This window comes from Silurus aristotelis (genome assembly GCF_946808225.1).
Source record: "Silurus aristotelis genome assembly, chromosome: 28".
NCBI lineage: Eukaryota > Metazoa > Chordata > Actinopteri > Siluriformes > Siluridae > Silurus > Silurus aristotelis.
Genome location: NC_139601.1, coordinates 15,492,581 through 15,516,856, shown reverse-complemented (window position 1 = coordinate 15,516,856; position 24,276 = coordinate 15,492,581). Strand labels below are relative to the sequence as shown.

The 24,276-nt window shown below is 38.2% G+C and overlaps 1 protein-coding gene across 1 annotated transcript in view; it reads left to right on the top strand.

Annotated features, from left to right (window-relative positions):
• rnf123 (ring finger protein 123) overlaps positions 1-24,276 on the top strand; it is a 166,419-nt gene that overhangs the window by 15,890 nt on the left and 126,253 nt on the right. Inside the window, exons 16-28 of the mRNA XM_083534394.1 lie at positions 412-529; positions 1,265-1,364; positions 1,919-1,980; positions 2,242-2,313; positions 3,611-3,731; positions 6,053-6,154; positions 12,360-12,460; positions 13,384-13,576; positions 14,061-14,206; positions 19,326-19,409; positions 19,791-19,898; positions 22,177-22,354; positions 22,570-22,644. Coding sequence (XP_083390520.1) covers positions 412-529; positions 1,265-1,364; positions 1,919-1,980; positions 2,242-2,313; positions 3,611-3,731; positions 6,053-6,154; positions 12,360-12,460; positions 13,384-13,576; positions 14,061-14,206; positions 19,326-19,409; positions 19,791-19,898; positions 22,177-22,354; positions 22,570-22,644 — 1,460 coding nt within the window. The remainder of the gene's footprint in view (positions 1-411; positions 530-1,264; positions 1,365-1,918; positions 1,981-2,241; positions 2,314-3,610; positions 3,732-6,052; positions 6,155-12,359; positions 12,461-13,383; positions 13,577-14,060; positions 14,207-19,325; positions 19,410-19,790; positions 19,899-22,176; positions 22,355-22,569; positions 22,645-24,276) is intronic.

Below are 24,276 nucleotides of genomic sequence, written 5' to 3'. Positions count from 1 at the left end.
AACTATTATCACCCAGATTAATTATTTTCCTACAATAGGACATCCTGAAGTGTTTAATTAATTTTAGACCACAATGTTATATTCATTTAAGAATGTAATATTGTGGTCCAAATATAATCTGTGATTAACCATAAAAATGATACTATAGTAGAATTTGTGCTTTAATGCTAACGTGCGGCAGATATTAACATCCTGCCCAATCAAATTCGAGAATTTAACAGAGCTGAGGCGTATTAGGAGGTAACTGTCAGTTCAGAAATAAACTTTTGTCTTATTGGAAAATACAATTTAAATCTAATTTCTGAACGGTTTATTTCAGAAAGTGTAGCCTTTTAAATCCAAGCACAAGTGAGTCCTCAGATCTCCCTGTTTAATGCGGCAAAATTGTTGAAAACTCCTTGACGTGGTTACATTCGACGTGCTGCGCTCCGTGGTGTTTTTCTACATCAAGACTCCTCTGAGGGTAAAAGAGGCCGGCTTGGAGGAGCTCATCCCCACCACATGGTGGCCAACTCATTTCGACAAAGAGGTGAGGAGTCGTAGATGAAGTCCGTCCATCCATCCATCCATCCGTCCATCCGTCCATCCTTTAATCTATTCATTGACCTTCTTTATATGTACAAAACTGTAGCTGCAGAATTGGAGGCACACATTTGTTGAGGATGATTTTAAAAGCATCAAATTTTCCCTTAATCTGAACTGGTAGACCCAAACCTGTTCCAGCATGGCAATGCCCCTTGTTCATAAAGCCAATTCCCTTAAAGATATGGTTTGCATGTGTGGGAGATCTTGAGTGCCTGCTATAGAGCACTGAGCACAACCCTACTGGACACCATTGTCAGTACCTGTCTTTACTAATATCCTTGTGACTGAATGAATCTCTACAAGCACACTCTAAAATCCTGTGGAACATCTTCCCAGTAGAGTGGAGGTTATCATAACAGCAAATGGGGACTAAATGAGGAGTGGAATGTTGAAAAAATCATGTAGAAATCTTCTAGTCGGGTGTCCACAAACTTTTGTACATCCAGTATAATGTTTTTTATTGAAGAGGTTTTTAGGTAGTAGCTCCTTCATAGCTCTCAGACGAAGGTAAAAGTTTTAAAAGTGTAGCATTAAGTCAACCCAAATCCTACAATAATTTTTTTAAATCCTGCTGTAAAACACACTTCCTCGTCATCAGACATGTAAAACTGTTGATTGTGTGTATGGTAGAAGCTTCACTGTAAATGTCCTGCAATATTGTGTGCTGTACTGTACACAGGGTAAGGATGAGAACGACCCGAAACATGAGAGCGCAGATGAGAGACTCAGACGGCGAGCGTACGAACGAGGCTGTCAGAGACTCAAGAAGAGGATCGAGGGTATGAAACACACAGACCAATCATTCTTGTTACTTTTTATAAAAAAAAATTTGCCCAAATTGTAAGATAAAGACTATAATATATAATAAATATTAATAATAATAATAATAATAATAATAATAATAATAATAATAATAATAATAATAATAATAATAATAATAATATTTTTAATAATATTATTTTTAATAATAATAATACAAATTATTATTATTATTATCATTATTATAATAAAAATAATAATAATGCTATATATAATATAAATACACAATATTTTAATTTTAATAATAATAGTAATTATAAATTTTTATTATATTTATTTTTTTATTTGTTTTATTTTATTAGCTTAAATCAATATATTTTTTAACATTTCTGCATGCTATATATAATATAAATACACAATATTTTTCTTTAAAAAAAATACAAAATATAATAAAAAATGTATAATTACTATTATTATTATTATTACATTTTTTTATTTTTTATTTTATCAGCTTTAATCAATATATATTTTTTTACATTTCTGTGTGTGTGTGTTTGTGTGTGCGCGTGTGCAGTGGTGGAGGAGCTGCAGGTTCAGATTCTGAGGCTGATGCTAAATAACAAGGACAAAGGGACGGTACGTGAAGGTGACAGCGTTTATGACACGCCACCGACGTCTGCAGTTACAGCTGCGATTTTTATGGAGCGTTATCTCCGCGACCTTGTTCGAAGCACCCAGACCTCCTTCATTTACCTCTATCCTTGTTTAATCTTCTTCATTAATCACCCTCACAGACATTTATAAAATCCGCATGATTTAAACACGTTGGCGAATGACACGTTTACGTCCGTTTCGTCGTTGCTGGATTTAGTCATGTTCACACTCTTTCCACTGCAGGGCGAAGCCTCTCGGTACATTTTCCTCAACAAATTCCGCAAGTTCCTGCAGGAGAACGCAAGCAACCGAGGGGTAAGAAAATCTGAATAGTCCCTGGTATAATAAGTGTACAAGCCAATAATGCTGTTTTTACTTTGTATCATATTGTATATATCAGATTATACTGATATACCTGTTGAGGAAACAAATTGAATCAAATGACTGCTGGGATTTTAGCCTTCACAGAAAATAAGATGCCTACAAACATTTATCTAAGACTATATGTTACGCCTGATCCTTTTCTCCCTCCCCCTGTTTGAGAGCCACCTGCTAGACTCAGGTGGCCATTCACACTCTATTCACACAGTCTGCATTCAAATTAATGGCTGATCGTTCAGGCTTTTGTTATACATGTTTGGCTATTGATATTGATTTGCCATTCATATTGATGTCTGACCATTCCAAGCCTACCAATACCCACATACACACACACACACACACACACACACACACACACACACACACACACACACACACACACACACACACACACACACACACACACACACACACACACTTTACAAGCATTTCTCTTATAAAAACAAATGGACAATAAAACATTTAACATCATATAAAACTGTAAAGGGAGATATACTGAATCTTACAGATGTAAAAGAGCTCAGATTTTCCATCAGATCAACAGGTTGCTGTTGTCACTCCGCCTCCAAGAATATTTGTGTGTGTCATTGTTGATATGGTCCTTTGTTGATAAGTCCTGACAAAGCTTGACTTTGGCATGACAAGCTAGTTGAAGAGAATGAAAGACAGAAAGAACGAAAAACAGAAAACATGAAAGAAGGAATAAAAGAATGACAATATAGATAGCTAGCTAGATACATACATACATACATACATACATACATACATACATACGTCTGTAAGTATAATTCACATTTTATACACACAGACACACACACACACACACACACACACACACACACACACACACACACACACACAAAAAAAACTATTCGGTTTGCATTTATTTAAATTAACCTGTGTTATTTGCAGTCTTGATCATTTTCTGATGGCTAAAAACGCTCCCACTGCTGATTCAAGATGTTTTTGCGATGAGTAAAAAGCCGAGGTGTCTCGTACCAGCGTCACGTCACATCTGTTCCCTGTAGGCCAGCAACAGCGTTGGACTTGATGATTAGCGTGTGATTCATTCAGAGCGTGCGAGGCTTCTAATATAGGATTTTACTGTAGATTCTGAAATGTCCCCAGTGTCATGTTTTTAAGATTGTTTAATCCTAAGAGTATTTTCAAGTGGACCAGGTGCAGCGACGTGGTGTGTACAGCAATCGACTCTTTCCCTGTCTCTGATTAGAACCCGACGGTGTTGTGCCCTCCGGAGTACATGGTGTGCTTTATGCATCGGCTCATAACGGCAATCAGGAGCTACTGGGATGAAGGAAAGCGCAAGAGGCCAGGAGCCATTAACAGCGAAGGTGAACACACAGACCTTTTCCTTCTGCATGCGTTAAAGTCTCAGTTATGCCCTGACATCACTTTAACTGTTCGGCTGTAATAGTCGGCTTGGAATTTAAATTCAGTTATGCTGCTGTTGGAGCGCTGTAAAACACCGGAGAACGGGAAGCGGAGATGTCGAGAGGAAGCTTCTATTCATTCGCTCAATACTACTCAACGCCTATTGAGGCTATCTACTGACCTTACGTCCTGCCTTACTTATTTGCTTACTCACTTCGGGAGGCTTCGGGAACTCGGCAAACTTTGTTGAGTGGCTCCTCGGGTTTCGTTTATATTTAAATTCCATTAACCAGACGTGAGAATTTCCTAACCAACGTCCTAACTTTAACAACAAGCATGGACATGTTATATTTTATTCTTTTTAAAATGGTCGTCTTTTTACATAAAAACAAAAAGGCATTGCCAAGAAGGTGTTCTTATTGATAATCTACATAGTAGCCCGACCTTAAATAAATGCGTCCGCCCCAACGTTAATTATTTTTTCAATAACAGCATGCATTTTTTCAATGAAGTACAGTTTATTTAATATATGACCCTTTAAAAATTTTATTGCGCAGATTTCATTACATTCAATGTTGCAGAACATCTGCAATACACAGGGATGGGCAGTATTTATGATACATGTATTTCAAATATGTATTTCAAAGATAAAATAGGATTTTGTCATTTGTCTTTGATAGGGTTGATGAAAATGGTTTTATATTTTCTATCAAAATACATAGGTTTGTAAAATACTTTGTCATATAAATCAGAAAAATGCGGCCTCTGATCGGTGCCTACTCAGCAGTTTGCCCAGACTTGTTGAGATCAGAACAGAAAATTGATCCGTATGGTAGAAGGTGGTGAAGGTAAGAATCATGCAGGCTGCCAGCTTTCAAATGGGTGTTCAATAATTGATAAATATTTGATTGCTAAATTTTGTACCCTAATTGAAGTAGCTGTTTAGTAGGATCATGATTTTGCATCCCATCGCATGAAGGACTGCCAGACCCATAATATATTATATTTATTATTAACAATCAAATGATTAATTAGTTAGAAACTTGTTGCTATGAATACAGGTGCCATCAGTCGTCTTCTTATGAATGACTTGTTTGTTATTGATTCAGTGTTGCTGATGTGAAGAAACCCTTCATTACCAAACACCAAGTAACTAAATTACTATACAATTATTAGTCAGTCGCAAACTGATAAACATTTAGCTGTTGGTTACTTTAAAACTAACCTTCATCTGGGAGATTACAGAGAAATGTGTGTGTGTATTTGATCTGATAGCACGTGTCAGATTTAAAGATCTGAGACTCGGCCAGAGAAAAGCTGTTACTATCAAACATTGATTACAGTGTTTGTGTAATGGTGAAGGAACAGATCAAATAGTTCAATTGATGGAAGGTTTGCGAAGAAATTTCATGCTCCCCCGTGAAAGTAAAATACAAATATACAGCAGTTTATTTTGATACATGGTGTGGCTGCTGAAGTTTATTTTGATACACATAAAGGTATTTGGTATTTTACGTTTAAAACGCATTGTGATGTATCGTTGCCCGACCTCGGCAATACAACTGCCTGTCGTTTATACAGTAACATATTACCTTTACCAAGTTCTGTTTTGTGTCTTCTGGAAAGATTTTTCACTACGTTTTGGAGTGTGCTTGTGGAGATATTTGCTTATTCAGCCACAAGTATCAGGTCAGGTAAAGTCTGTTGTAGGGTGAGGAGGTCTGGGGTGCAGTCAGTGTTCCAGTTTGTTTAAAAAATGTTCAATAGGGTTCAGTTCACAGGTGTATATTAGGCCATTTAAGCTTTTTCAGTCCAACCTGTGGAAACCATATTTTCATGGAGCAGGCTTTGTGCACAGGGGCATTGTCATGCTGAAACAGGTTTGGGTCTGAATTCTACCTCATCCAAAGACAATACAATTCTGTGCCTTTAACGTTTGTGGTAAAAGTTTGTAGAAAAGCCATATATTGTTGTAATTCATGTGAAGATTAGCAGAAGCTTTTGCTTGGTATATGCACCGTTTTATGCCTTGCACTGCTGTGCACATGATAACACTAATCTGAAAATATATTGTCAATCAAAAATCAATAAATAGAAAATTGTCAAAGATATTGAAAAGCTTTGGAGATTTACAATGTCCCAATGTAACGTCATGTATTGCACCGTGGAAATGATTTAATCTTCCAAGCTTTTCTAAGCTATTCTAAGTTGTTTATCAGTTTCTCTGCTTCTTTGCTTCACTTTAAGTAATGTTTCTTCTCTTTTATTTTGTTCCTGACAGACGCCTACGTCCCCCCGCAGCTTTTCTACAACGGGAAGGTGGACTACTTTGACCTGCAGCGGCTCGGAGGCCTGCTCTCTCATCTCAAGAAAACGCTGAAAGGTTTGGAAACATCAACGTGATTTCTTTCTGTCACGCTGCATCGCCGCGGACGTGCTTTTTCTTTCAGAAGGGGTAAACAAAAACACATCCGATCTTTATCGGATGATGAACCACTAGGGGGAGATGAAGGTTAATTTGTCAAAGTCGCCAGTGATGCTCAAAGTCAGCGAACGGCTCTCAAATCTTTCAAATTGATCTTCTCAGAGGAATACGATATATCTATTTGCTTTTTTTTTTGTTTTTGAGGAAGCACATAGCTTGCAGTATGTATATGTCTTAAAAAAATCAAGTATTAACATCCTGTTTACAATTAATCAGAAGTTTTACTGAAATTCAGAACAATATGTTGATATAATAAAGGAAATCAGATATTGTTGAGAAATGACCATGTTTTGTTCTCAATTCCCAGGTTGAAGGAAACAATAAAAGTAGTATTTAAAAAAAAAAAATAAATTTTTTTGGCAGTTTATTTTATATTGCACACTGTAAGTTTATAGTTTATTGAAAAAATTACCATGTAAAAGCAGGATAAAATAGAAAAAAAGAAAAAATGATAGCTGGAACACAAACCTTCTCCCCAGGAATAAAAAACAACTGACAAAAAATTACTGCAAGCATTAAATGATGTGTTCAGAAAGCAAAAAAGTTGGACAAAAGCATGGTATGTGCTTTTTAAACATCGCATTTCACATTGTCTCAATTTGCTTTTGGGAATGTTCCACTAGATTGTGAAGTGCAATTATGGACATTTGTGTTCATCAGCCACAAATGTATTAGTAAAGTCAGGTACTGATTTAGGGTGAGGAGACCTGGGGTCCAGTTTAGGGCTGAAATGACTCCTCAATTAACTCGAGTAATTAAAATACAAAAAAACCCGAATTATTTGCCTTGATGCTTTGTTTAGTCCAATAAACTACAAACGTGTTTTCCCAAGAACCATTATAACTGACTCACCACCCGCTGAACTGGAGCGTGCTGGAAAGGTAACACAGAAGATGTTACAGAATAAAGAATGGAGGGACGTGAAAGAAAACAGCGAGGGGTGCGGAGACGATTCAAGACAAAGAAAGAAAGTTTCCAAAGTTTGGGATCATTTCAAAATAAATCGTAAAAAGAAAACACTGTACAGTGCGTTTACCCTTTTTTTAAAAGAGTAATTTGATATTTATTTGTATTATTTTATGAAGAGTGATAGCAGGAGTGATTTGTGATAGAAGAGTATCTGTGAGAGTGAAAGGGAAAGTTTATAGGACTGTGGTGAGACCTGAGATGTTGTATGGATTAGAGACAGTGGCATTGAGTAAAAGACAGGAGGTGGAGCTGGAGGGAGCAGAGCTGAAGATGTTGAGATGTTCGTTGGGAGTGATGACGATGGACAGGATTAGAAATGAGTTTATTAGAGGGACAGCGCATGTAGGACGTTTTGGAGACAAGGTGAGGGAGGTGTGATTGAGATGGTTTGGACATGTGCAGAGGAGGGACATGGGGTATATCAGTAGGAGAATGCTGAGGATGGAGCCACCAGGAAGGAGGAAAAGAGGAAGGCCAAGGAGGAGGTTTATGGATGTGGTGAGGAAAGACATGTGGGTAGTTGGTAGTTGAAAGAGGCAGATGTAGAGGACAGAGTGGTATGGAGACGGATGATCCGCTGTGGCGCCCCCTGATGGGAGAAGCTGAAAGAAGAAGAAGAAGAAGATGAACGATTTTTTTATTATATATTTGTATTTGCATCTTAATGTAATATGGCAATTAAATGCGCTAAATGGGTAGAGTTTTCACAGATATTCTTGTTTGCAATTTCAGCAATAAAAATTTAAATTTTCCTTAGAAGGAAACAAATGACTTGTTCATCCGAACAGATCCGTCTTATTTTCTCTTGTATATATAGTATTGCTTCTTAATAAAAAACAATTCCTTTTTATCCGACTACTCGATTATTTAATGGAATAATCTGTAGAATACTCGATTACTATAAAAAAACGTATAGCTGTGCCCTAGTGCAGTCAGTGTTCCAATTTATCCCAAAGGTGTTTAGTAAGGTTGAGATCAGAGCTCTTTAGCAGGCCATTCACTCTCCCTTTCCAAAAGATATAAAGCAATTTAATTATACCACGTCTTTTTATTATAAATTATACGTCTTATACAATTGTGTACCTCCAGCTTTGTAGTAATAGTTTGGAAAAGAACCACATATGGCAGAAAAATCTAGGTGTCCCAATACTTTTGTCCATGTTGTGTATAAGCAAATATACACCAGACAAACACCCTTGCATTGTAAATAATAATTTACCTCAGGTTTGAATAGATAATCTTTCAGTTCGGATGCTAATGCCTTAAATACCTTAAAACAAGCTAAGCCCCTCTGTTAGTAAACTAAAGGATTGGAATCTGAACACACACTTTAAATACGGGTGCTGGATTTGACTCTAAAACAGGAAACGACTAAAATGATGGAAAATTCACTTTAACATAAGCAGTCGATGAATAACCTGAATTAGCGGGAGGCCTTGACTCATACAGACCGATGAGGAACAAATGTAAATCAGCACACATTTAATCACCAAACTCTATTCCTAGATACACTCTCCGAACTCTGAACTTTCTGGGAAAGCTGGTCAGACCGCATAATAACTGCGTGGAAAATGGACGCGTTTCCATACGCGTCATAGCTTAAAGGCAGAAATAAGGAAACCCGAGGCGTTGCAGATAATTTTTTGGTAAACTGTTGCCACGAGGCAACATTGATTGGTGTTACTGATGACCTCAGATCATCAATAACAGTGTGCGAAGCACTTTCAGCCCACCATTATGTTCATTTTCTTGTGAAACTTTTGCAGCACTTTTTGTCCCTTCCCTATCGATTCACTCGGCACTTGTAGAAAAGCAAAATGTGGCCCGGAAAGCCGACGGTTCATTAGCAAACGGAAAGCGAGGCACCCATCATCGTTCTCATCGCAATTGGGAGGACATGAGGCTGCTCCGTTCGGGTTTGTGGCCTCGTAAAATTTGCAAACTGATGGGGAGGAGATGCGTGCCTGACCTCTGGTTAAAAAGGTTTAAATGCAGATAGTTATTGATTTTTCTGAAGATAGGGACTTCATTTCAAAAGAGCTTTGAAAAGGTCTGAATGTTAAGCCATAGTTATAGAAGTTATATCGAGGGATAAAGAGAGAAGGTAAGGTTGAGCAGCTCGTTGGTATTTTCTGGTATATTGTTTAAAGCTAGTAAACAGACAAGTAAATAATATAGCTGCAGGCAGCGGTTATGGAGCCAAGCACTTTCTGGAAGGAGGAATACAGTGAACAATGACTTTCTTGGTCGGCTACTGTTTAGATACAAGCCGTTGTAACGCGTTGAGTCTGGGTGAAGGGAGAGCTCGCTAACTCCAGTTGCATCAGAAATCATATAAGCACAGACAGGTTTCCAAAACTCGTGCTTTAAAATTTTACTTGGCAACAGCGTTAAGGGTTAGTCAAAGAAACTTAGAAATGAGCATCAGAAAATAATGACATATTCCTCGGTCTTGCACACATGCAGTAATACCGGCAAATGTGGCGGCAGGCTATTTCCAAAATACCGCTCTGCTCTTAAAGAAGCCACAACATATTTCACACGTTACACCGTGTAACAGGCAGGTCGTTAAAGCCTGTGTAAAGTTCATTAGTTTCAATGTAGACACCTGCGGCTTATAGACATGTGTGGCTTATTTATGTTTAAAATAAAAATCTTTGCAAATTCAGTGGGTGCGGCTTATATAAGGGTGCACTTTATAGTCCGGAAATTACGGTAGCTTTGCTTAATGCTGCAAATGTAAATTAGCTTGTCTAGGTATATTGCTGATGTCTATCCTGATTTGGCATTGTGTCAACACACACCTGAATGCTCCAGACGAATAAACTGCTAAAACTTGGGTTTTTATAGATGTGGGCCCACTTGCTGATGAGCAGTTAATTAAGGGCATTTAATTAGCAGCACATGCCAGCTACTTAGCAGTAAAGGTCTGCTTAGATCTTTACATATTGTTTCTCCGTTTTGGATTGTTGATCATCTAAGGTTGTAATTTACCTAATTCTAAGACCTGATAGGGACCAGTTAATTTTTTATTATGTCCTGATATGTAAAATCACAAAGTTCTGAGAGTTTGTACTTTCTCTTTCACATGACTTTATATTTATAATTATTGTTGATAATAATAACAATAATAACAATAATAATATTAATAATATTATAAATGCAAAATAAATGCTTAATAGACATTTTACTCTACAGGCTATCTTGGGGATTTGGGGGTTGGTCTCAAAGAGCAAAAATTTCAAATATTGAAGCCACTGACTGACTACCTATTAACTGTTTGAAACTTTATTTATAGATATATTATTTATATAATATATTTCAAGAGTACTGTGAGTAAAAATGTAAAAAGTTTTTGAATAATTGATCCATAGTTACATTACCTTATTTTACCTCATACCTATATTACCTTATTTTATTCTTCTAAACATTTGCTGGATTTTTTTTTTTAATCAACAATCTCTAAACCTCTTATTTTCCATACTTCACAATACAAGCATAAGTATGCTAATCAGTTTCCCAATTTTCATCCTGCGTTTTTTTTGGTTTGTTGCTTGATTAAACACTTGATTACATTTAAAAAAAAAGAAGATTTTCTTGGGGGGATAATTTTTCCCGCTGTCGTTTTCTGATTGAGTTCTGTCAGATGCCTGTGATTGTATCCATTGTTTTCGAGACGCAGATTTAAAGATGATTGAATGCCTGTTTATATTTTGTTTGTAGCTTCGAAGTTGAAGTGGGTTTTCTTTAATTGGCTGAAAAGAAGTGCATCTGAGACGTGAACTTTTTTTTTACCTTTTGTATTCCCTTAATGACTTATAATGCATCTTGTGATCTTGAGGTTCTCTGATTGGTTCATGGCCAGCTTTGATTCGTTCATGACATCATCATCATTGTCATGATCGCCTGTGATTTTTCTGATAATGACTATTGACGGCCGTCTCGTCCTGCCGGTTTAGCTGCATGCGCTTGCCTTGAATGGTCTCATTATATCTGATCGAGTTTTCAAGTCCGGGTCGATAAACGGACTGCAGTTCGATTCGAAACCGGTCCGGCTTACGTAGTTTCTTGTTCCTCCCATTTGAGCTTGAACCGAGAACTGCCGTGTTCCCTTGCTAACCGTTTTACTTTCTACATTAAGTTTAATGTCCTGTTTGCCGTTCCTCCCCAGAGTAAATCACCTGATTTAATTCCGCTTCTCAGCTTGAAGGTGAACGATGGGCTAAACCCAAGATAAACTCCAGTCTTATGGATTAATCCCACCGCTTCCTAGATCAGCTCGGCACATGCTGCCTCGGGACGAATTTACAACCGCAAAAGCCCTCGTTGTTCTGTTCTTGGCAAAACCAAGCGGTTGATAGAGAAAACATCCCGGCCCAATTTATGACCCTAACACACGCACAGATTTATTGTTGGGTGGCATAGCAGAGGCCTCAGAAAGGTCACTTACTCAGGTGTGGTGACGAGATTTTCATGGTTGAATGGGATGTTCAAGGGGAAAATACCAATGTTATGGTCAGGCGTCCATGAACGTTTGTGTACGTAGTGTAGCTTTGTTTTCTTTCAATATTCTTTGTGTGTTGTGTTTAGAAATGAAATTCAATTTTTCATTTCCACACCTAAATCTGTTTGTTTTCTAGCTGTTGAAATGACTTTCATATGTTAGACTGTTTTGTGTGTGTGTTTGCTTATATGTGTTTTAATCAGGAACATGTATTCCTCCTAATATACATTTTTAATGCTGAGAGCTTGGCTAGACGGTTCGATCAGGAAAAACGAAAGGCACTACACAATTTTTCCCAAGGCTCTTGTCAAAAAGCACAATGATGCATGACGTGCCGAGCATCGATTTGATTTTACTTCACAGTATTTACAAACAAAATACATTGAATAATACATGGTTATGTGTGCATTTAGATTTTTTTTTTCCTTCTAACAAAGTCTTGATGTACAACTCTTTTGTCAGGTTCCCTAAAGGGACAGAATATAATGACTGTTCAGTTCTGTACCTGCTGTTCATTGAGAAAGTAATGAACATATAAAAGTATAATGAACAGTCGCATTCTGTGTGTGTGTGTGTGTGTGTGTGTGTGTGTGTGTGTGTGTGTGTGTGTGTGTGTGTTAATCTCTCCAGACGACCTGGCAGCCAAAGCAAACATCATTATCGACCCTGCCGAGATTCAGGCCGCGTCTATGGACGATCTGGACGAGGATGATGAAAGCGGAGCTGCTCAGGTAAAGTCCCTTTTACCTTTTCGTTCTTATGCGAATGCACTGAAACGAAAAATAGCTTAGAAAAGGAACATGGATTGTGCTCCAGATATTTGGATCTTTTTTGGAACAACTTTTTGGTTGTGTAGCAGATCTTTTACTTTCACGTCCCTCTTTTGTAACTTATTTATACAATTAGTTATATCATTTTTGACCTTTTATCTCAACAATGAAGTGGTGTGATGTTTGAGACAATCTGACATGATGACGTGTCATGAGGTGTTTTTTTCTTCTTCGTTATCTATCTAATACAATTCCTACAGTATTTATTTTGAACATTTTATAGATACATTTAAAGTCAGATCCTTACATCGTAACATCTGTAAACAGCTGTTTCCTCACCGGCCTCTCTTTTTTCACCTACTTTTATAAAGTCAGTAAAGAAAAAATGTCCTTAAGAATTTCTGTTGTAGAAATCTATTGTTACCAACTTGTGCTGATACTGGAAACTCCTTACAAAAATGCCTAATCCCTACCATGATGAGCAAATGAATTACTGAAAAAATTGCATATGTTAATGTGCAAAAGCATTATTTTGAGAGATTATATTTTTATAGCTAAGATAAAACATAAAATTTCCTTGTTGTTTTTGATTAACGCAGTTTAATATTATTAACATTTGTGAATTAAATTGTAATTAAATAGTTTACATTTGTTAGACCCCATTTGGGTAATACAGATGTAAATAAGTGTGTGTGTGTGTGTGTGTGTGTGTGTGTGTGTGTGTGTGTGTTACATTTAATATTTAATTTTCTAATATGTTTTACTTAACTGTTCTACTTAACTTATTTCAGCATACTGTTTTCATTCCTACACTCCCTCGATATGCAGAATTGTCACGTAAATAAAAAAATAAAAGCTAAATACGTGTGTGTGTGTGTGTTTAGAGACCATCTGGTGCAGCGGCAATGGGTGGAGCTCTGGCGAGGCCGAGCTGGCTGAGTTCTCCCACTCTGGGCCGTGCCAATCGTTTCCTCAGTACGGCTGCGGTCAGCCTCATGACCCCACGCCGACCATTGGCCCCGCCTGAAAAGGTCAAAGTGCGCACTCTGCCTGTGGAACAGAGGACAGAGGAAGACAGTAAGTTGCTTAAATGTTTAATGCTTTTTTGAACAGTTTTTACAGAAATAGTAAACATGGAACACACACATTATGAGTGTTCCCAGGTGACGACCACCATACTCCATCGCTCCAGTTTTTATGGATGCATCGTTTTTTTGCACTTGAGACACTTGGGAGAAGTCTATTTTTATCGCATAGCACAGCATTATTATAAAGGCTTAATGTCACTGGTGCTTACATTACCCCCCTTCCCCAGTCCCTATAGGGCATCACAAAGCCCTGTCCACCTCCAGTACGCTGCAATTTCCAGCCCTACAAAAGAAGTCAGCGGGAAACCAATTAGCTAGGCTAGGATTGGAAAGGGGGAAAAAAAATCACCTCCCCTGAGGAAAAAGGTGGCACGATTTTTAAAACCTGACCGTCGGATAATCTGTTTTTCCATTTAAAACTCCTAACATTGTCGCCCCCCCTTTTCTATATACCTTTACCTCACCATCTCCAGTCGAGGGAAGCCATGGTAACGATGGCTTGTTGCTGGGGAGACCCATGGAAGAGCCCGAGCAGCCAATCACAGAGAAGTCTCTGTTGGAGATCCTGGATGGGATCGCAATGATGTACAACCTGAGTGTTCATCAGCAGCTGGGCAAGGTGAGATCCTCGATTCTTAGTACGCTTTAGTTTTTCCCTAGAGCACAGTGCTGGTGCAATAGACATCATGGAGGAAACACTGTGCCCTGGTTCAGTTGTGATTCAGGCTTTATTCTCCAGTGTTTATGTTTATGTTGATGGGATGTGAATAAAAAATTGATTGTGCACAGATTTTATAATAAAACTAAAATACATCGATTTAGACCACAGTTGTTTAGTGTATGGTGCAGGGCTTCTTTTTGTCAGCCAATACAACATCAGTTTAACTTTGGGAATGATAGATAGAAGTCCTGAATTGTGGCCAGAAGATTTCTAAGCCATTCCCCTTGCAGTGACCAGGTTACTACATGAAGCTGGTAGAGGAAAACATTTCCTGACTTGGTTCTCCAAAACACTTCAAAGTGGCTGATCTGGTGACTGTGCACTCCAATGGAGATCTTCAACTTACGTTTTTATAAAACCAGGCTTGCGAGGTTTGTTTATGCATCACCTTTGTGGCACAAGTTTAAAGCGTTGGGTTTACATGGTCCTCTAAAAAGCATTGGGAGTGATGCATACTTCTAGCGCAAGTATTAGGCCTTGGAAATGCCATGATATTGTAGCCCAAATCCTCATTGATTGACCCCTTTGTTTGACACCCAACAGTCCTGGTGACAGGCTTCATTGAAGCATGTCCACAATATATTTCTTCCGAATGAAGAAAGACAATTAAAGATATACCTTTAAAAGATATTAAAGGTAGATAAATCAGAGGACAATACATGTTTCATATTGTCCATAGCCCAAGATAAAACCAGCGTTTGGCATTGGCACGAGTGGCCGAAGTTTTGCCTTTACTACCTCGACCATGACCCTGTAGAGCTCCCAATAAAGTTTAGGTGGTTTTATGTTTTTTGAACATCATCCAGATTAATACCCAGACATCTTTTCCAGATTGCTCTTGTGTCAAAAGTTACTTTTGGATGTAGTTTGTCCTGGTCGCAGATATGCGTGTGAGACATGCAACAATTTGTTTTCTTATAAACTCCCATATGTCTCCTACTATGCTGTATGGATTGCAGTATTTTGTGAACAGCTGTGCTATTGATTTTAATTTGACCTTTACAATCTGTTTGTTTTTTTTTGTCGCATACGAGGTGGTATCAAAAAGTTTCAAGACTAGCTCTGTTTACAAGACAGTACTTTATTAAACTATGTTTACATCACCTTCAAAAGATATTCATTCATTCATTCATTCATTCATTCATTCATTCATTCATTCATTCATTTTTTTTATTTGTATAGTTTGTCTCTAATGAGCGAAGCCGATGGCGACTGTGGCAAAAAAAATTCCCCGAGATGGCATAAGGAAGAAATCTGACTCAACAGGGAACCCGTACTCATCTGGGTGGCACTGGATGTCCATTTATCACAGCTACACAATGTTGAGGTGTGCAGTGATGGTGATTAAATGCAAACTGTAGTCCCGAGTCAGTGTAGAAGACTGTTGATATTAACCACAGTCCAAATCCATCCTTAAATCTCCTGTCTTACTCTGTGATTCCCAGGCCGAAGATGTGAAACCATCCCCAGCTGCACAGAGTGGTCTCCAAAAATAGTCCTCTTGCACAGCAAGAATGTGTCCTGGAAGTCTTGTGTTTAAAGCGTGTCAAGCACCTTCTATTATTCGTGCGTTGGATCTTTGCAGTGGTGTAAAAATGGTGACCACTGAGCTGGATCTTCATCTTCTGAAAGAGAGAGAAGTACATCTTAGCCAAATCTGGCGAGTATCTTGTGGATTGTTCTCTGCAGTCCATCGTGCTCGAATGGTTTCGATATTTTTAGGGGTAGAGCTTGTTGTAGGTCTTCCTGTTGTAGGACTCTTTGCAGCATAGTCGTACGTCGAAGGTGGCAGATTTGTCCAGTTTCACACAATATTTCACGTTTGCTCTTTGTTTTAACTCGCTGTCCATGATCGCAGACGTGGTAAAGCACGTGGTCAGAATAGCACCAGTTAGCACCGATAGTCTTGCAACTTTTTGATACCACCTCATATATACAGTAGGCATGAAATCCCCCAAATTATATAAACCAGTGTTTCAGTTTTATTGTCCACGCCCTGTAAATTTTGTAGCTCATCTTATACTGTATATAGAATGCGGCTAAAATTTAATTAACATGAAAATAGCACAAATTATATTATTAGAGACAAGCAGGCGACTTTTGCACGCAACTTATAGTGTAGAAAAAGAGAAAAGAATGCAGTAAGAATAATGCAAAGGGACATTTTTTTGTTGCCTTTTATTTGTTCTACCAATTGTGCTTTAGTCAAAGATTGGTTTTCCATTTAGCAAGTCTGAGTCCAGTTTTACTTTTCCATGTTGGTGTTGTTGTTTTTTTCCATGTTCAATGTCCAAAGGATTGCAGCAGCAGCATGAATGTGAGGTATTTATGAGTCACTGCCTCTTATAGAAAAAAAGATAAATTTGTGCAAAAAAATTAGCTTCTCATGTAGCTTTGGCTTTTTGTTTGGATTCAGACTAGCAATCTTGTAAGTTCTTGTGAGCCGTGCTTACCTGAAACATGTCCCCCAAAGTTAATAAATGTAGCATGGGAATGTAGGAGGTAGTGCTGCCAACTTGATTTGGATTTTCATCCAGGTCCTTCAGTTTTCTCCAGAGAGCTGAAAATATCCCAGTAGATAAATTGCCTGTTGTAGATTAAACCTAGGCTTTGGATACACCGAATAATTGAATGTTTAACATAACATAATATCCATGTCTCATATTAAATGATTTATATTAAGTTTCATCGGAGTAAGGAAAGCAACCTTTACCATGATATTACATTTACACATTTCTCCACATCAATGAGCTTTATTAGGTAAAAAGTCACATATTGTACTTTTACTGCATACACTCTTTTTGTAGACACATTCTCTGTTTTACAGTCCTGACACGGTGAGCAGGTGTCTAATTGAATTGTCAATCGAAATGTTCAATCTCACTGACCTTAACAATGGCAATAAACCTCACTGCACACTCCTGGCCCAGTTAATTCCTTTCCCCCCGAATGAGCGAAGATTAGGATCTGAGAGCTGCGTTGAGATGTCTTTTATGTCGTCTTCTCTGGCGTACGCTGCTGCAGGGTGGATGCGATTCCAACTCTCTGAGAAGTGCTTTGCTCAGCAGAGCTGCAAAAAGACGGCTGAATGTCGCAGTCGACAACATGGGGCATTGTTTAACCCGAAGGGGATTCTCCCTTCAGCTGCACAAAACATTTCAGAAGGGAAGTTTGAAGTCAAATTTGAAGTTGAGTGAACATAGATGGATATGTTTACACTTGATTTGCTTTCAGTAGATGGGAATTGACCATCACAATGTTTGCATTTATTTAGTTATCTCATAGTTCACTGAGATGGTCCAGATGCAGTGCGGTGGAAAGTCGTTACAACGTAATGTCTGTACATAACGCGTTATTGCAACTAAAGACATCCTGCACAAAATCCACATATGGCTAGACGAGTAAGGTGTCCCAATACTTATGTCTATAAAGTTTATATATGTTGCTTGTTAAGACGTTTTCTGCTGTTACCGAATCACTTAACTCTGCTACACCTGCGTCAAAGAGTTCTACAGAAATCTTGGGTCTCCTGACATTTATAATGCTGGGAGGCATTTAACACAAGTGCTTTAAAGAGGCTGAATGCAGACTATGCTGTTTCCAAATCAGCTCTGAACGCCTGCCGTGTGTCAAGGTTGAAGTGTTGCCAAATTGAGTAGCGTGGCTGTGAAAACTAGCACATGCACTTGGTGTCAGAAGTTGGTTTAATAATAAGAAACATGTATATTTGTCAAGATTATGGCCCTTGACTACAGTTTCCATCAGCTACTGCACCCTCACATGTCATGTCACATGATCTCCAAACCTCAATCACGTTGTCTTGTAATTAATACGTGCATATAAGCCTCACCTTTCAAACCACTTCTTGTCTTATGTTTGTCTTTTCAACGTGTTCAGTCCATTTATGTTCAGACTATGGTTTCCTAATTTGTTTTTTTTTATGTTTGGCCCCTTTCATAACGTGACAATATTCCAAATAGCGTTTATTACTATACGAGTCAAATACTAATATACTCTATGATCATATGTGTCACTCACACCCATATGAAGGTCTTCCTCAACCTGAAACTGAAACACAGGATTGTTTAAACTATAATTTCACTAAATTATATTGCTCCTGTGCACAAAGCGAGCTCAATGAAGACAAGGTTAGCGTGGTAGAAAAAAAAGGGTCATGCCCAGAGTTTTGACTTCGTCCACTATAATTATCTTTTGGACAAAATAAGAAGCTCAGCTGAGCCCTTAGGGTTCCTCTCCATGCTGTACATCATTTAGATTTTTTTATGTTTCAGAAGCACATGACTCTTTGATTAATCTATTTTCCAGTCATTCAATGGGCTAAATTGTGTGGTCAGCACATTCAAAACACTCTATAACTCTAAACGTAAAAACAAGTCATCATGATTTTTATTAATATTAAAATGTATTAAAATTATATACAAATTTTCAGCTTTAAAACTTTGGCCATTATTTGATGGTGGTTTGGAGCTGTCCACGGTGCTGAAATTCTTGCCACAGTAATGGTGCTGTTTTACATTTCTGATGCACAATTTTATAGGATATGTAACTTGATTTCGACACATTGGACATGATTCCTTTCTCTTACTGATTCCCTTCCAATAGTCAGCATTTATTTTTTCACACTTTTACACACTCTGCACATTTTACATCTTGAAAAATTCAAAAGGACACATTGGACGACTTGAGAGTCAGAATCAGCCACAAAATGGTTTTTCAGGCGTGCTGACTAGACTACAGCAAAGTGCTGCATTTTTTTCATTACCATGCCATTGTCTGACTACATAGTAAATATTTGCTGGATGTAGTGTTCGTATTGCTTTCCATCTTCTTTCTCTGACCCCTTGATCTTTTTCATTTTGCTTTCCACAAGTGTAGCAGGAGAACCGCTGAGTGTTTTTATGCTACAGTTTAGCTGATGTCTGGTGGCATTAGGGGATCAGACGTATATTTAGCGCTGAGAATAATGACTGGGTTTGTGACTGTGTGTCCCGTACAGATGGTGGTGGTGTCGGATGACGTTCACGAGTACGCTGTCGCTCTGAAGGACACAGAAGAGAAGATAGCCCGATGCCCAAGAAGAGTAAGACATTTACAATAAGGTCTATTACAGTCATCCACCAGGCAGAACTTATTCACAAAATTCCCAGACACGAAAAAAGAAGCAGATTTTCGTGTAAAAGTCTGTAGTTTTTACTGTAGACAATATCAAATGGAAAAGGGTTTTTAAACCCAGCGACACACACTTTAATAGTTTAAATGGTAAATGGTAGCTTACTGGCATTGGACTTTGGAACCGAACAATGTAAGTTTAAATTCCAGCCACATCAAGCTGCTATTTCTGGGCCCCTAAACAAGGCCCCTTAAATCCATATCTGCTCAGTTGAATGAATGATATAAACACAAGTCGCTCTGGATAAGAGCATCTGCCAAGTGCCATAAATGTAAATGTAAATGCGTGCAGAGAGCAGACATTCTGGATGAGCTGCAAAAGAGCCAGAAGGTGTTCGCTGAGAAGCTCAACCATCTGAGCCGCAGGTTGGCCTGGATCAACGCCACCATTTACTCCAAGGTACAGCGACACACGTTGTTTAGAGAATGAGCACTCTTTCTTCAGATATCATACAAAACACATACTTACAGTGATTTTTATTGATTCTTTTGCTTCATGAAAAGATCAGGCTTCAACTTTTTTTCTGACTTGTAGGCCAGTTTTATCCATGAGCTCTAAAACTTTATTTGCTGAATTCATCTAATAAATAAAGCCAGACGTTTAAGCCTCACTGGAGAAATTAACAGCACTTGTCAGAGGTTTATACTGCAAAGTCAGGGTGTGTGCTGTAAATGGCAATGCGTCAGAACAGACATTATTTTGTAATATGTGTGCGTGGAAGGAAATGAACAAGGATTTGTTTAGAGACTTTCAGAACGTGTAATTTGCGTGTAGTGGGAAGAAAAAAGGTGGGAATTAAGGTACATTGTGTTCTGGTTTTGAATCAGCTCATGTTTATAAAATTATACTTCATGCAGCTGATTTATTTTTCTTGGTCTTTTAACTTTTGAAAATGTTCATTTATTATAAAAAAAAAAAAAAAAGCAAAAATATGCATGTAAAATATGGACAAAAGTACACCTGATTTTGCCAGGCATTTGTGGTTCTTCCCCAAACTGTTACCACCAGCATGACAATGCCCCTGTGCACAAAGCCTGCTTCATAAAAATATGTTTAACGTGGGTTGAAGATTTGGTTAACCATTTTTGGGATGAACTGGAACGCTAACTGCATCTCACCTCACCTACATCAATACCTGACTTTACTAGCACCCTTGGTGGTGGTGGAATGAATCTCCCCAAAATCTCCACAAGCACACTCCAAAATTGAGTGGAACATCTTAGAAGAGTGGAGGTTATTATAAGAGGAAATGAGGGGTTTAATGTGAAATGGCATATTCAGAAGGCACATACGTATCGTCACAGGTGTCCACAGACCTTTGGCCTTACAGTGTATCAAAACAAGGAAACAATTGTGATCTATGACTGTAGTGACTGACTGTAGTATGGTTGTTGGTGCCAGAGTTTTTCTACTAGAGTTCCCACAGAATGGCGCTAAAAAACAAAAACATCACGTGAGTACAAAAATATGAAGAGAATAAAAATGGCCAGATTTGCCAGAGCTGAAAGGAAGGATCAGGACACACAGAAGTAACCACCTCTTACACCCATGTTACAGTCATGGTGTCCAAACTTTTGTCCATATAGTGTGTATAACAGGGCTGTTCAAATGTCTTTTTTTTTCCCTAATAATTGTTTTATTTTTAACATTCATTTGCATAGCAATATAGAATATTTTAAATTGCATTTAATGATGCACAGTTACCTAATGTGTTTTAAGTATAAATAATACACACAATTTGTTGCAAAGTGAAACATAAATGTGAATTTTCTTTCTGATATATATTCAACCCTTCATTTTCCTCCATTTTTCCCACAAAACACAATCTTCTTTAAATTGACCAAAAAAGTAATATTTTTCATCATATAGATAAAAATAAATAAATAAAGATAGATAGATAGATAGATAGATAGATAGATAGATAGATAGATAGATAGATAGATAGATAGATGGATAGAACTTTATTGCCATTGCAAAACTACAGGTACATAGCAACAGAATGCAATTTAGCATGTAAAAGATAATAGCAAATAATAGCGATTGTGCAAATTGACAAAATAAATCTGTATGGTCTCATCTTTTGTTACTCGGATTTGGTTTCTCTTCTTTTGACCGTTTAAGGGCAGTTTAAATTTTATACATTGTTAGACAATATCTCCAGAATATTTGCGTATTTATGGAAATATTTCGAGGCAAATATGCATATATATATATATATATTTCAAGCTTTATATTTATTAGTTAGCCTTTTTATCCTATTTAACAGTTACTTAAACAGGAACCTGATGTCCTTGAGTCTCAGAAGTCATCCAAGCCTGCTTTATACTTACTTTACAAAAGCTATAATAATCTACACACTTCTTTGCCAAAGGTTTGTGGACACCTGGTCATAAGTATAGTATGTGTTTTTTGAGCATTGAAGTCCACATTTAGCCCCAATTTGCTCTTAAAATCCCCTCCACTCTTCTGGGAAGATTTTCTACTACATTTTGGACTGTGCTCAGGGACATTTGTGTTCATCAGCCAAAAAGGCAGGTACTGATGTAGGTGAGGAGACATGGGGTGCAGTTTCATCGTTATAAGGACACCATTTGGGGTTTGATCTGTATATTGGAGGAGGGAGTATATAAAAAGAGTAGATTTCTTAAAAAAATAAAATAAAATAAACGTCTTTCAGGAAAAAATGCTGGATGTCTACTGGATTTTGCGTGTGTGCATCCGCACCATCGAGCACGCCGACAACACGGGCTCCTTGTTTGCTTTCACCCCAGAGTTCTACCTCAACGTGGCCATGAACAGCTACAGTGCCCTTAAGAACTACTTCAGCCCTTCCAACAGCATGGAGGAGCTCCCAGGTATAAACACGCTGCCTGGCTGTGAATAATCACTTCGCCTGATTATATTGTACGTAATAAGTGTTTACGATCAGCGTCCCAACCGTTTGCGTGTGTGTTATGTCTTCAGAGGCGTACAAGTATGTTTGGGGCGGATTCTAAAATCGCATCCCAAAACGTACGTTTCTGTTTGAGTTTCTCTACTAGTTTTTAATCAGTGTGTGTTTGTTGTACAGGTTATGAGGACACGCTCACTCAGCTTGCTGCTATCCTCGCTAAGCACTTTGCAGACCCGCGCATCGTGGGCACAGGTAAAGCCATGGCATTGCAGTAGACAGTGTTCAGTGTTAGGCTCAGGGATAAAGATTTAAAAAACTGAGCCGCTTTTACCTTTAAGTAGGTGTGTGTGTGTGTGTGTGTGTGTGTGTGTGTGTGTGGTGTGTGTGTATGTTCCGTTAAAAAAAGCCCTGCAACCTTGGCCAGGTTCATTACATCATCGTAGCCCACACTCAGGTGTAATAAAAGCAGACCCATTATGATTTATGTGGCAAATATTGAATTAGAGTCCTGGCGTCGTTCGCCCATGAGCTTCCTCTCGTACTTAAGTTAATGTACAGCGCTCTTACTCAAGCTCTTTCTTGTTCTCGCTCTTTCTTTTTATCCTTCTCTCATCATCTTTCATCATCCTCTCATCACTTTCACCTCGTTTTCTCCCTGCTCTCTCTCTCTCTCTCTCTCTCTCTCTCTCTCTCTCTCTCTCTCTCTTTCTCTCTCTCTCTCTCTCTTTCCTTTCATTCCCCCCCTATCTGTCTCTCCTAATGTCCTATCTATTTTCATTACCTGCTCTGAAGGGGACAAAAAGAACCTTAGCCAAAAATGTCTGGGTAATCTGTTAGGCAGCTCTTTTAGTGGAAATCTTTTCAAATTCTAATATAGCCTGTGCTTTTTCGCCACGTATTTGTCACCCAGATGAATTCTTCATGTAAAGATCTCACATTCAGGCGACGCCAGACTGCACGATTTGCTGTCGTTCCGTGAAGGTCATTTGCAATTCTGTTGCCAATCAAATCAGCTCGGAACAATCGGAGACTATAATTCATGATTATAATCGGTCGTAACCAGATTAGACCACGTACCAGATTTAACATAGCATTAAACATGCAGTATTTCATGTACGTATGTCATTTCAACCATATATAGCTGAGGCAGTACACAGTGAAATGAAACAATTTTCCTCCAAAACTCTGGTTCTACTTCACACAGGGCTACATAACAGAACACAGAGCTACATAACAGAACATAGAGCTACATCACACAACGTAGAGCTACATAACAGAACACAGAGATACATCACACAACATAGAGCTACATCACACAACATAGAGCTACATAACAGAACACAGAGCTACATAACAGAACATAGAGCTACATTACACAACGTAGAGCTACATAACAGAACACAGAGATACATCACACAACATAGAGCTACATCACACAACATAGAGCTACATAACAGAACACAGAGCTACATAACAGAACACAGAGATACATCACACAACATAGAGCTACATCACACAACATAGAGCTACATAACAGAACACAGAGCTACATAACAGATAATAGAGCTACATCAAGTCAAGTCAAGTCAAGTCAAGTTTATTTGTATAGCGCTTTTCACAACAGACATTGTCTCAAAGCAGCTTTACAGAAAACAACAGTGAAGGTGAATGGTGTGCGTTTGTCCCTGATGAGCAGCCGTGGCGACAGTGGCAAGGAAAAACTCCCTTAGATGATATGAGGAAGAAACCTTGAGAGGAACCAGACTCAAAGGGGAACCCATCCTCATATGGGTGACATCAAAAGTTTGGTCATAAATCTTTCAACAATACAGAACAATTTGTGATCATCATAGATCCAGCATCAGCTTCTCCATGCCAGGGCCT